The sequence below is a fragment of the Varanus komodoensis genome, unplaced genomic scaffold (genome assembly GCF_004798865.1).
Source record: "Varanus komodoensis strain SLA01 unplaced genomic scaffold, ASM479886v1 scaffold18_1, whole genome shotgun sequence".
Lineage (NCBI taxonomy): Eukaryota > Metazoa > Chordata > Lepidosauria > Squamata > Varanidae > Varanus > Varanus komodoensis.
Window position 1 is genome coordinate 7,596,517 of NW_025335548.1, and position 14,288 is coordinate 7,610,804.

A 14,288-nucleotide genomic window follows, 5' to 3' on the forward strand; every position below is an offset into this window, starting at 1 on the left:
CCTCAGGATCTCAGGCTTGGAGACCATGGTAAGTGAGAACTTCCTGGTTAGTTTTATCATCTAATTCAAGGGAGGGGCAAAGTGGAGGCTAGAGACTTCATTTGCCAATGCACCATGTTCATTCTCAGAAAGTTTTGGGTTATGAGTAAAAACAGCTGTTTTTAGGACTGGTTAGACTGAATTTGGGCTTCTGGAGCTGGCCTTTCAGAGACCTTCAGCTGAATGATAACCTCTGCATTGGCCCCAAACTAAACAAAGACTAAACAAACAAACAAACTAAACTTTGGAACTGTTGATCCAGAGACTTCAGGTTCACAATTCACTAGCAAAGCAGTTGTACCAGTTCACGAAAATGGCTGCCAGGTTCTTCACGCTTGCTGCTTGTCTGCTCGGATGCCTCCTTCATGCTAAAGGCACAGGTTGGTTCATTTTAAGCTGAACTAATCAGCTGTGTTTCTTTTGGCTTGAGATTAGAAAAGGGTTCAGGCACCTGATGAGGAAGCAGTGGCTTACCCTTAACATGAAAGATTGGACTGCTAGTTTTTCAAGAAAATGTGAGTGCTAGAAGAAATCCTGCAGTATGAAGTATATCCCAGTATGCATCATAAGACTTGCTTCTAGGTCAATGTATATAGGTCAGAATTTTTACCATAAAGAATTAGAAGTTTTCATCCGACATGTATGGTCCGTGTGTCCAGAGGAGGGAAGGTGAACTTAAAGGCAACCAAGGATGAAGAAACAGTTAACTTGAAGTTACAGCTTATGTATAGGCCAAAATAATAGTAATAATAATAATAATAATAATAATAATAATAGCAATATAATCCCAAAGGACAGTTAAAATACAAACTGGAACATTTACAGAGAGTTCACACAAAAGCGCATCACTATTTAATGGGAGCAAATGATATTTTATATGCATCATTTTAAACCATTTTTTGTTTCAAACCTTTTGAATGTGATTGAGCAGGGATATAGAAAAAAATGTAGAAAGATATTCTAACATATTGGATGCTTGGATGCTTCCCTTTTGGTCATTTTATGGCCATCATGTTTTCCTCTTCTTCCTCTTCCTTTTCATTATTTTTTCTGGCTCTCATACTAGAGAAGGCCTATCAGAATGGCTGTCACCAATAAAAGAAACAGATAAAGTGTTTCTTTATGATTATAAAAGCCATAATCTACAACGCAGCAGTAAACACACAGCCACATAGTCAGGAGAAGACATACTACTTTCATCTTGGGTTCTGCACTTATAAGTGTCATTGCTCCGAAGTAAGAGAATTAAGCCTCTGTTCAAACTTCTCCCATGGAGATAGGAAGGGCTCAAAGACAATTAACTGGGCATATGGACTGTGCTTTTGCATTAGCTTACAAGCCACTGTTTAATTATTATCCCAGTGGGAGAGGGAATACAAAAACCTACCCAGACATTCCTCCTTTAACAGGATTTCAGATGATTTAAGCCCTCCAGTTGCCTTTGGATTGTACCAGTCCTATTATAGCTCAGACATTAGATCTTCGTGACTGAGTCCTGCCAGAAATGTTTGCAGGGTGAGATCTTCCTTACCCAGGATTCCAACAACTCATTTCCCATTCCTTCCACAGCAGTTTTCCAGATGCCTTCCCTCAACTGTTACTCATAAAGACGCAGGAGGCATTTCTTTCTGCTTGTAAATCGTACAAGTTAGCCCTGGTTGTAACCCTGAGCCCAAGCCGAAGAAGGTGTCCTCAGAAAATGTCCTCACAGATGCGCTCACACTCAAGTTTCCCACTCAATATTGTGCAAATTTCAGAAAAGCATATATGTTTAAATCATCCATAACGGAATCTGGGCAGGTTCTGCAGCTTTCATGTGTTTCTTTGGCACAATTTTCCCATTCCCACAAAATGAACGGAACTACAAACACAGACACAAATGAAGGAGAGATGAGTAGTGAGCTGATATTTGGAGAATCTTGGCATATGCAGATATAGTTCATCCATCCATCCCTGGCTGGCCAGCCTCCCCCTCCCGCACTGAACACCTCCCACTGGTATTTCCCCCACTAGCACTCTTCACCACCCAAAAACGACAAAATGCTTTTATTTTTCTGCAAACCTCAGATTCTTCCAGGCCTGCTAAGACCTCCTGCTTGGACATGCATGGTGCTTTTTAAGCTACATTTATTTTATTTATTTTTATCCCATCCATTGCAGTTCGTCTCTGGACGGCTTACAATATAATACACCTAATAAAATACATTGATCAACAACAAAAGAACGCATGATTAAGGATATCAATAAAAACATAATTAAAATATTTAAACTTTAAAATTTCAGGTAAATAAAAAGGTCTCAACCTGGCACCAAAAAGTATATAGTGTCAGCGCCAGGCAAACCTCTCTGGGGAGCGCATTCCATAGCCGGGGCGCCACCACAGAGAAGGCCCTCCTCCAGGTGTGCACTCTCCTAACCTCCTTCAGGGAGGGTTCCCAGAGCAGGGCCTCTGATGCAAATCTTAAGGGGTGGGAGGACATATAGGGCAAAAGACGTTCCTTCAGGTATCCTGGTCTCAAGCCATTCAGGGCTTTATAGGTCAATCCCAGCACCTTAAATTGGGCCTGGACTTCAGTGGGGACCCAGTGAAGCTGACAGAGGACTGGCATTATAACAGAATAGCGACCGGCTCCCAACAGCAACCTGGCAGCTCTATTTATACATAAAGCAGTAGCGTTCACACCAGAACATTGGAGGTTGTGAGAATGAACCCTTGCAAAATACTGTGCTAATATATACACAGGATGTCACCGGATTCAGAAAAAGCCTGCACCCAAGCAGAGTTGGGCCACAATGGCTGGATTATATTTTCCCAATGTCCTTGTTTCCTATGTGCAGAGTATTTTTGTTGGTTGGTTGGTTGGTTGGTTGGTTGAAAGGTTGGTACTTCCCCACTTATATTCTGAAGGTATACTCTTAAAGGTATCTGGGCATTGAACAAACAGGTTTTTGACATAAAAATAAATTGCAAATAGCAGTTTTAGGAGAGATGCATGCCTCAGGGTCACTGCAGGGGAGGAAGAAATAAATGTTTGCTCTGATCATGTTAATCATCAGGATTCCACTCCTCCTCGCACCCTGCTTTGCAAGCGTTACAGCAGAATTCATCCGATGTATGTGCTAGGATGGAGAATTTCAGGTTAAGATACTTCACGCATACCAGAAACTGCTCAAAGAACTCCCAGCTCTATTTGTTTATGGTATTTGATTCCACTCCATATTAAGGCAGATTCTGGAGCAATGAACAGAACAAAGTAAAATGGATAAAGGCATTTAAAAGGTATATGAAATCGTGGCAACATTAAAATCAGGGCTGGTCAGCAGAAAAGTTTTCTCAAAACAAGGCTGTATTCAGTGAGAGCTGATAACAACACAATGTTGGTGCTGCTTGATCTCCAGAGGTGGGGAGTTCCACAGCAATGGGGCCACCACATTGAAAGCCCTTCTTCTGGTGGACTCCAGTTGAGGCGAGTGTCCACCTGAAACCACCAGGAGAGTGTCTCCCAGGAGCTGAAGTGATTAGGCAGGCTGGGGTTGACATCCTGTTCCCAAGTCATTCAGGGTTTTGGTTCCAGGTACTAAAACCTTAGACATGGCCCGAGGGTGGAACAGCAGCTGGGGGAGCTCTTTTGGCAAAGAAGCTGCATATTGAAAAGGAGCAACAGTGTAAGAAGGAAATTGCTCTGGCAAATGTGTTAGTGTCTCCACCATCTTTGAAGAGGGCATGCTCAAGATTGGCAGCCATGCCCTAAAGCAGGAAGGAGTGATCAAAGGCTGTTTCTTGGTGGGATATTTCTGCATGGAGCAAAGCCTTCTTAACCATCTCTGATTTCCCTTTTTGTTGAAGTTTTTCTCGATCAGGACAAGGCAAGTGCTGTTTTGCACCGATACAGAAGGGCCAACACTGGACTAATTGAAGAAATGTTTCCAGGAAACCTTGAACGCGAGTGCCTGGAAGAGAAATGTGATTACGAGGAAGCAAGAGAAGTCTTTGAAAATGATCTTGAAACGGTGATTGCTGACACAAGAGACCTTTTGCGGTTGGGTGATTCCCTGAACTGGCAGGAAAAGAGCTCCTGAAAGTCAGTACTAAATGGGGCTAGAGGGCTAACCCTACGCAAATGGTGGGAACTATCCCTAGGTCCTAGGAACAAACACACAATATGATTCTGGCCAAGTGAATCCAAGCTCTGCACCAAGAAAGGCTTGTCTGGTCTGCAGGCATGAAGCAATTGTGTGTGATTGTTCTCATTTTGCATAATGTTGTCCTCCAGTTCTTACTCTTCTGCATAATTCTTGTTTTGCTGGGCATGGGGAGTGGCAAGGACTTACTGGGAGTGCTAAACTACCAGCCCCTTTGGCTTCTATAACAGACATAGCTTCTCATGATTCCAGGCAATAAGGACTAGAACCTTTACTTATGTTTAAGAAAGCAAAAGTCAGATGCTATGACAAAGAAGGAATACTGGGCTCTTTCAGTCAGCAAGTGCCCCGATTATTTCAGATTGCTCAAGTAAATAGTGAGGGGTGGGACTGTGGCACCAGGCCTTTCCCATGAGTAGGAAATGAGTCTGGCCTCTGCACGAATGTCAGCTGAATGATGCATGTGCACATCAATCGCTGCTCGGCTTGCACTTCCATCTGAATTTAATTTTATTATTTTCCTTTCAGCGGAAGTTTTGGATAGGCTATCACGGTAAGTGGGGCTCGGTTCCCCCTTTTCATTCACATGATTTGACTCTACATCTTTGCAAAACGCAAGTGCAAAGGCCCCGTTGTGATCCTTTATGCAAGAGTCACTTGGCACATGGAGCTGACCCACGTTGAAGGACTGTGAATATGAACAGCCATGCAGCTGGATGGCCTAAGCCAGACACCGAAGTCCTGTGTCTGCTGGCGGAAGCAAGGCCAGAGGCATCATTCGGCTTCACTACCAAAGGCTGGACTGCAAGCCATGCCCCAGGGAACCCCAGGAGAGTGGCCCTGTTTATTCGCTGAGGCACAGTCCTCTGAATTGCACTGTTTCTGCCCAGATCACAGTCTCTGACCTCTGTCTTGGGTGATTCCCACTGGCTGGGCTTTTTCTCCTGCCTAGCAAGAGCACTTCAGAGAGAGAAGGAAGGTGCCGGAAGGGGCTTAGGGAAAAGCACGTGTGGTCTCCTCTCCTCCCCACCCCTCAGTCCTCCTCCTCCTCCAAGCTGGCTTTTCTGACCACTACAACTCCCATCCATTGTGGCTGACTGAAATGGGCAGGATGAGGAGCTGCAGTTTGGTCCTGTCTTCTTTCAATCATCCAGAGTTTAACCTAAGCTCAGTAAATGTGCTGAACAAACTGCAAACACTGTGACCCACGGCTGGTGTTAAACATAGCAAAGATAGGCTGGACATGCACATGGTGGGCATGTCGTGAACGGAGCTGGCTGGAGCCGGGGGTCAGACTAGATGGCCCTGGAGGCCCCCTCTGACTCATTCTGTTCCTTTTTCTATGGATGCAACTGCAAGGAAGGAATGGAGAGCGGGTGCATAGGTGCTAAACTATGACTTGGGTTTATGTCTGCTCTGGGCTTCTCTGCGCACTCCACTTTCTTTGGCAAAGCCCATGAAGTCCAAATGTGGGTGTCTACTTTTGGATCCATTAGTCTCAACTTGTAACATTTCGGTGTTTCATTCTTCTGCTTTTTCTTAACTCCTCTGTCCAGATTTATATGGCAAGTTCCTCAAGGTGGGGAAAGATCGCCTTCTGAAGGCATCCCCTTGCGCTGTAACAAAGATTTCTGGTGGTAAATTGAATCCAGATTCATTGCTCCTTATAGTAGACCCTGGGAATTGTGTGTGACCTGATGAATCATATCCCATGGATTTCAGTGAAACTACTTGGAATATGACTAAACCTGGATGCAAACCCACTGCAGAAATAATAGCATTACCAGCAGGTGTTCATTAGAATTCAATCTTCCTTTTCAAGATGGAGATGACTGCATATCAGAGCCCTGCATGAATGGAGGGAAGTGTCAAGACAGCTTCCATGACTACGCATGTAGCTGTCCAGCAGGTTATGAAGGAAAGAACTGTGAAATTGGTATGTAAAACTGCAAGGGTACCTCACTGGTCCATACACAGAAACATAGAAACAGAGCGAGCCAGAAGGGGTTTCCCAGGCCATCTAGACTGATCCCTGGCTCCAGCCGGCTCCACTCACGACATGCACACCATGTGTATGTCTAGCCTATCCTTGAACACCCTCACCAATGGGGCCTCAACCCCCTCCCAGGGAAGCCCATTCCACACCCTCACGGTCCTGACTGTCAGGAAGTGCTTCCGGGCATCCAAATGGAACCTTGGCTCCCTGAGCTTTGCTCCGTTGGAGCGTGTCCTGCCTTCCTCTGCAGGGGAGAACATGTCTCTACCCATCTCCATGTGACATCCCCTCACATACCTGTATGTCGCCAACAGATCCCCTCTGAGTCTCCTCTTCTCCCAGCTGAAGAGGCCCAGTTCCCTCAGTCTCGCCTCATACCCCATCCCCTGCAAACCGGCCACCAACCTTGTGGCCCTACGCTGCACTGACTCCAACCTGGCTATATCCTTTCTGTAATGAGAGGCCCAAAACTGAGCACAATACTCCAGTTGTGGGCGCACCAGAGTCATGTAGAGTGGTAGTAATACCTCTCTCAATCTAGAAGCCACACTTCTGGCTATGCAACCAAGGGTGGCGTTTGCCCTCTTGACCACCGCATCACACTGCTGACCCATGTTCAGCCTGCAGTCAGCCAGCACCCCGAGGTCCCTTTCACAAGTGCTGCTTTCCAGCCACTTGTCCCCTAACCTGTACTTATGACATCTATTCCTATGCCCCAAGTGCAAGACCTTGCACTTATCCACATTGAACGCCATCCTGTTGTCTCCTGCCCACTTCCGTAGTCTGTCCAGATCCTTCTGGATCTGGAGTACCTGCTCCTCAGTGGTGGCCACTGCCCCCGTTTTAGTATCGTCTGCAAATTTAATCAGCAGACTGTTCACTCCTTCTTCCATGTCGTTGATGAAATATGGATGTTCAGTTATTTTGTGCAAAACAGGCTATAATGCCATGAATTCGGCCACGATTCAATTACAAGTCCATTCCTTTGAATGCATGTCTCATTCGAGATGTTTTTAAAGCACAAAGCTTCACAGTTATTTTCATTTGCAACTTTCCCTAAAATCCACATTTTATATGCAACTCTCCCTGTAATCTCCCTATTTCTGCTTTCTGCTCAATTTTTCAAGCTGAGCAGCATGTCACATAAATCCAGAGAGGGGCAGAATGTGAAGGGAGCTGGCAGTTTGTTCTTTAATTTGAGTGAGTTCTGTCTGTCATGCCATTTGATTCCACCTCCCCATCAGACGTTAGTTGCTCCTCTCAGAATGGAGGCTGCAGCCAGATCTGTGAGAACGGCTTAACTCGGAAAGCAACTTGTTCCTGTGTTAATGGGTACAGACTGAAGGAAGACCAGAAGACCTGTGAACCCACAGGTACGAGAGTCTGAGCTAGCAGATTAACACCGATGTTCTATGAGAATGGCCTTCTTGGCCTGTTGTCCTCCAGATGTTTTGGACTTGGGCTCTCATGAGCTCCAGACAGGAATTCTGCACACCGTAGTCCAAAATGTCTGAAGTGCAGCAGGTTGGGGCAGAACAGCTAAGAGGAAGGACTTCTTCAGGGAATGCCTTGCTAAATTATGGAATTCATTTCTATAGGATGAGGGCCCTTAACCTGCTGTATTGCAAGCCAGGCTTTCAGAGGGGATTAGACAAATACCTGAAGCACTTCCAGAGAGTCTCAGCTATGGGAAATCATTGGGCCACAAAGGGTAGCCATTGATCAAATGCCTGAGCTGCCAGGACTGATTTTCCAGAGTTTAAAACCCTCTAGACAATCTGTACATGTATAGTCAGCTTTCTTCTGTAGATGTTTGTCTTCCAACTTTTCAAGAGGGATGTTGAAAATCATAGAGGTGGGAAGCTGCCATGTGTGTCCCTACTCCTGTTCATGATTCTGATCGCATGGGGACCCGAAGGGGTGGCAACGATTCCTGTTTGAGTCTTCCCTGACATTGCTGGGTCTCCCGGGTGAGGAGCAGAGAGGTTCCTTCAACCTGACAGGATCCTATGGCAAGGCCCTCTGGAGTTGTGCCTCTGCTCGCCAGCCTGCTTCTCCTGCAGCCTGCCTCCCACTCTGACCCAGACAATGGAGGTTGTGAGCAGGAGAAGGAGGAGATGCTTGCTGTCCTTGCTCCTGGGCTCTCCCCCTGTCCAGCAAGCAGGTGGTGGCCACCATGAGAAAGAAGAAGCCGAAAGGTAGACTCATGGGGGGGAGGGGGTCATGGAGGGGGTCTTGCCCGAAGGCCCTCTGAAATTGGGAGCCAACCCTGCTCATGTCAGTGACTTTGGGGCATGGTTGACTGTCAGAAAAAGGCATGCAAAAAGTGAAGAAGGCTGACAGCATCCCAGTGTCAATCTTGCTACGATAGGCAGTGCTTTGGTCACCCAGAACCGAAGTTCTGGCACATAAGTGTTTTTGCATTCTCCCTGCAGTGCCCTTCCCATGTGGGAGGATTACAAACCCAGAGGCAGTGAAGAATATGCTCAGCCGCTCGCTCGAGACGGGTGCCACCAGCCCTACTGATAGCTTCCAGGAAAAGTTGGGCAATGTTCCTCCACCATCAAGCCTTCATCATTTGGACACGAACAGTGTAAAGGGGGAAGTCCCATGGCAGGTAGTGCAATTAAGCTGGCTGTTTCCCAGTGTTGGTGTTCTTCCCCCGGGAGAGAATGAATCTACCTGTTCAAGCTCAGCTTTGCAGCACCCAGCACCCAGCAGTCCTCCCCAGTGAACAGGACAGTGAGGGAAGCTGTACTGCAAGCCAGGCTGCCGGACCATATCCAGCCAATCGCCCCTCTGCGGAGTGCCAAGTAGTGCCATTAATAACAAGCTGGCTATTTAGCACCCCATGCAGCTAATGAATTCCGGCTGGTATCCTGTGGACCAAGTGCACCAGATCCGTGAATGTGAGAGGCATTTATTCTAAATGCCAAGACTTCATGTTTCTGGGTACACCAGCTTTGGCCTGAGCACTCCTTAACTATCTGCCTGTGCTCAGGTCAACTGGCTCAGATCACCTGCCGAATATCTGAAACATTATTTAAATGCCAAGTTCAGATCAAAATTTTGGTGAATTTTCCAGATTCCAATGTGGTTCGCTGTGATTTGGGGGGGGGGGGGGGGAGGGGGGTAGAATATTTACTTCTGGTGGTCTGACATGGGGGAGAGGAACTGGTTTTTCTTGCAGCTTATGGGGACTGTGAGCGAGGCTCCCAAAGTCCATCTCTATTCAAGAACAGAAAGTGCCTTTCCAAAAGTTACCTTAGAAGCAAGCTTTCACATTTGAAAAGAGATAAACTGTGTCATGTGATGCACATCTCCTCCGATGCAAGCACCAGAGTGATGATGGTTTGATGCTACCTCCTCTTAATCCCTTTGTCTGAAGAACAATGGGAGGAGAAGGCCTCTTTTTTGGCTCCTTCCCATTGGCAACAGCCTGGCTGCTGTGAGAAGCAGAGTTAGTCTGAACCCAGCAGGGCTTTTCAGATTATCGGTTCAAAACCCTCTCCCAGATTGCAGTCTAAAATATTTTAGCTTAGGGTTTCTCTGATGTTCACTCCAAGGCCCTTTGTCATAAAGCCCAGATTTTATGTAGACCTGCTGTTCAGTAAAAGTGTGACTGCTGCTGGGTCGTGCTTCGATTTTTGGAAGTCTTTTGTTTCTGCAATCCTATTTAATTGTTGCTGCTTTTGGAGATGGACCGTTCGGCCTTTGCTGCCCTCTAGAGGCAGCTGCCAATAAAAATCACGTTTTTTGGGGTGGTTCTGCACTTACTTTCCTGGGAAAGATCACCATCGAATTCAATGGGATTTTACTTTTGAGTAGGCGAGGGATTGCATTGCTTACTATGGATGAGTGAGGAATTCATTTTGGCTTGGGAATTTGTCGGATTCCCTGGGCTTGGCACCGCGGATTCTGGCCCAGTTTCTTGCAGCTGTGAGTGCAACCTCCTGGTCGGCATGCAAGAAATCGGCACATTGCTTGCCGGGCAATAAATCTGGTGAAGCTGCTGGGCAAATGGCATCTGTGCGCCACACAAAGCTTGCTTCACATGATGTGGAAGGAGCTTGCTGTGTTTGCAGACTCCCTCCGGGCTCAGTTCGCTTCTTAAGGCAGGGCCAAGAATGAGAGGAGGACCACAAGCTGGAGAGGAACGGATTCCGTGGAGCTTCATCACGACACTCCTGCTAGCCCCTTGCTGAGAGGGGTCTGCTGCTGCGGGCCCACACCCCAGGAGGAGTCCCAGGCAGGGGGCCCGGGCTCTTCCCCTCTTCTTCACTCTTGCAACCAGCTTGTTCACCAGCACGTCAGCCCCGGCGGTGGTGGTGGTGCGAAAGGGGTTCAGGAGATGCAGCTCCCACTGGCTTGCCTGCCCAAGCAAGCCCTGATTTGCTCAGAAATATGCCCTGTGATTTCCACTGGTCCCTCTTCTTGGGTAAGCAGCCTTAATTGAGGACTAGCGATGGAACCAGCCGATCTACGTTCATGCTTACCAGTTCTGTGCAGTGCAATATTCAGGGGTCCCATTTGTTACGCAGGGTCAACAAGGACACAGAACCCCTTTGACCCCAAGGACAGAATTCCATTTTGGAGGAGCATTCAGGCCACATTCCAGTGGAAGGGGGACCTGAATGGAAAAGGGGGCCAGATCAGAGAGTGCCAAGCCAGCTTGCATACCTGATGCTCTTCCTGCCAGAAAATAAGCCCGAAGGGGGAGATCTCAGCCTTTTAGAATAGGAAGATAACTGTGTAAAAGCTAAAACTCTGGGAAAGGGGATAGTTCAGGGAGAGAAGGTTCTCCATCTGGAGGACCCTGGATTGTGAGCCCCAGGTGGGTCACATCTCAACCTCAGGACTGAGCTTCTGCATCCCAGTCTACAACCTGCAGACAGTCATCAGTCACCTAATGTCCATAGCAGTACATAATCTGCAAAACTAAACTTTCTCTCCACCTCGAACCATTCTGGTGACCTCACAAACAGGCACTCACAAAGCTGTATAGAGTCACTGAAAGTTCACGTAGACCAGAGGTCTCAGAAGACCCTGCGAGCATGTGCAAAAGTCAGGAATGTTGGGAGCTGAAGTCCAAAGCATCTGGCGATCCCATTTCTACCCACCTCTGATATAGACCAGTCTCCCAGCTAAGCACCACACTGCAGGCCTTGCGGTCTATACACTTGACAATGGAAGTCACAAAGGCAAATTCTGTGAATATACAAATGCTTGTCTAGGTGACTATGGACACAGTCCCGTTTTGAGGCACGCAAAGCGCCTGAGATGGTCAGCACTTGGCCTGACTGGATTTCTGGATTCTTGGTGGATCAAACCGCCTGTCATTTGACATCCTGTTGTCATTGGGAGCCAGGAGCTGTGTAGAGATGCGACACGTACATTACCACTGAAATGTCATCGATACAGCTCGACCGTCAATCCTGTCCTTTGTAAAGGTCAGCATTCCCTTTACAAAAACAGGCTTGTTAGACTGCTCCCACCACCGGTTTTCTGAGTGTCCCATGATCTTATAAACTTTCCTTGCAGGTTTATATGATCGGCTATGAGCAGAAAGGATTCTGTGAAGGTGTCGTGGTCAGCGAAAAGTGGGTCCTCACAGCGGCGCAATGCTTAGCGCATGAGCCACAAACAATCTTGGCAGGTAAAGGCAGCCTGAATGCACACATCCTCTTGCGCCATTTCCATCGAGACGGAGCTCAGGGTGCTCATCCAAGAGGGGGTGTGGGTGCCCCAGGGGATCAAAGTGGCTTTCAGGCCCCAGGAGTCCTCCCACGGCTCTTCTGCACCAGGGGTGCAGTGCTACAGGTCCAGGTACAAATCTTTCAGGGCCACATCCCAAGCCCCAGCCATGCCCGTTTTCCCACCCATTGATTTTTTGTGGCTTTTCTGGGTTTTGTGCAGTTTCTTCTCCCTTCTCTGAGACTGAAATGACTCCTAGAGGCTTAGTTCCCGGCCATGAAAAGCTTTAAGATAAAACAGGCTGGTAGTTTGACCCAACTTGCCCCTTGGTATGTTTGTTATTAGGAGAAATTCACCCCAAAATGCTAATGGATTTTCATGCAAATGTAAAAAGCCACTTCAAGGTGGAAGCTGAACCAAAAGTTGCCACACTCTTCCATGGCTACGTGCACCATGGCCACATTTGTGCGATGGTTCTCTTCTCAGGTGAATACAATACGGGTGTTTTCGAACACACGGAACAGGTCCGTCGAATAGTCAGGGCAATTCCTTACCCAGCTCACAATGCCAGCCATAAACATCTCTATGACATCGCCCTCTTAGAGCTGGATTCGCCTTTGATAATGAATTCTTACATCACCCCAATCTGCATCATGAACAAATCCTCCTCCAACAACCTGCTGATGGCTGAAGCAGGCACTGTGAGCGGCTGGTGGAGAACGACAACGCAGCAGAGAATGGCAACCGTCCTCCAACTCCAGAAGGTTCATTATGCCCCTCAGAACACTTGTCTAGGAGACACTGGGGATACCGCCTCGCAACATCTGTTCTGTGCAGGCCCCTCGGCCCCAGCGACGAAAACCTACAGTGAGCAGAGTGGAACCCCATATACCACAAATTTTAAGGGCACCTTCTTTCTAACAGGGATAGCCTCTTGTAGAGAGCCATGTACTGGCACGGGGAATTACAATCTGTACACCAGAGTAGGGGATTATGAAGAGTGGATTCAAAACATGATCACACTTCCATAATTAATCACAAGCTGGAATATTTCACTAGATCTCTCTCAAAGATCCTCTTGTGGTGCAAGGGAGGCCAGATACAATTATCTTAATTTCTTTTCTGAAATAGCTGGACCATATTAAACTGAGTACAGATTTCTTTTCGAAAGTAGTGTAAACACAGGAAAGAGTAAAGGAACTAAGAAATAATGAAGTTCAGTGAGAAGTGTGATTGGCTTGGAATGTGAGATTTATCCTCAGCAATATCATGACAAGCCTTTAAGAAGCTACATTGGCTAAGCATTAAGGAAGGTACAAAAAGCAACCTTGTAAGGAACGTTGGAAAATTAGAATGGCAAATGCATTAGAATGAAAAATCAGCACACAGTGCATTTCTGTGTTATGAAGTATGACAAAAGCACAAATAAATGTCACCATGGAAAAAATAACATATGATCATTCTTGTGAGTTCAACAGCACAAAGCAATCACAACTGTTTTCATGCATATCTTTATTCATTCTATACAGCTTAATCATGGTTTTTCAGCTATGGGTTTAATAAGCAGGTATACAGTATCGATTTCTTTTTTTCCCTAAATGAGGGGAAACCTCCTACATGGGAGGAAATCTCTGGCCATTGCACAGTTTTGTTTAGGATGCACAAGTGTTTGTTCCAAGTTCTGTCAGTCTTGGGCATCTTGGAGGAGGAAGAAAGGTGTAATAAGTCTACCGCCATCATCTAAGATGATGCATTCAGTTTAAGCTTCATAAATAAAGACTATGAAGCAAAGTGCAGAAGTAGGAAGACAAGGAAGACATGCAGTGTGGGAGGTGATTGAGGGACTACATTGGAGGTGCAACGTTTTGGATGCCCTCCCTTATCAATTATCCACAAACTACCAGCATTTCCAAGACTCTTTCTCTCTATTCTTCATCCCTCCACACCCCCAAGGCCTTTCTGCTTCTCTTCATAGAGTTCAGGGCTGGGCATCCTTCTTTGGGTGGGCCACAATTCACACACACACTCATGCAACTGATAGCAGGTTGGTGGCAGAGGTGTAGAATGGCTGTTTCTCTGCGGTTGCCAGCAGCAAGGAAAACCCTCTTGTGATAAGGACGTCCTCTGTAGAGGGAGAACAAAGTCTGTGCACACACATGTTCTCACTGGAGGCCACCTCCTGGCAAACAGAGGTCCCTGTGGGGAACGTGCTGGGGAGAAGATGCAGCATGTGCTGCAGGAGATGGATGCAGGGAGCTGTGGATACAGTGGTAGGTCCCATGGAAGGCCTCAGAGGCTACAGGTGGCCCACAGGTGGTAGGAAGACATTTCTGAGAAGCCAGCTTACTGGGATCCACACTTCCAGCATGCAGGGCTTTCTTTTGGCATGCAGGGAAGCATCCAGATCTGTGGATTT

At 46.9% G+C, this 14,288-nt stretch overlaps 1 protein-coding gene across 1 annotated transcript; it reads left to right on the top strand.

Moving 5' to 3' along the window:
• The first annotated feature begins 328 nt into the window (after positions 1-328).
• On the top strand, positions 329-13,322 carry LOC123021893 (coagulation factor IX-like). Its single transcript, XM_044427146.1, has 8 exons — positions 329-419; positions 3,887-4,050; positions 4,711-4,735; positions 6,005-6,118; positions 7,423-7,551; positions 8,614-8,795; positions 11,720-11,834; positions 12,359-13,322. The coding sequence occupies exons 1-8, from the start codon at positions 353-355 to the stop codon at positions 12,901-12,903; spliced, it is 1,341 nt and encodes a 446-aa protein (XP_044283081.1). The 5' UTR covers positions 329-352; the 3' UTR covers positions 12,904-13,322.
• Positions 13,323-14,288: the final 966 nt, after the last annotated feature.

Excerpts from the sequence above, each read along its gene's own strand:
- LOC123021893 (XM_044427146.1), top strand. The coding sequence starts at position 353 with ATGGCTGCCAGGTTCTTCACGCTTGCTGCTTGTCTGCTCGGATGCCTC. Across the intron at positions 4,051-4,710 it reads TTGAAAATGATCTTGAAACG|CGGAAGTTTTGGATAGGCTA; the intron begins GTGATTGCTGAC and ends TTTTCCTTTCAG. Across the intron at positions 11,835-12,358 it reads GCCACAAACAATCTTGGCAG|GTGAATACAATACGGGTGTT; the intron begins GTAAAGGCAGCC and ends TTCTCTTCTCAG.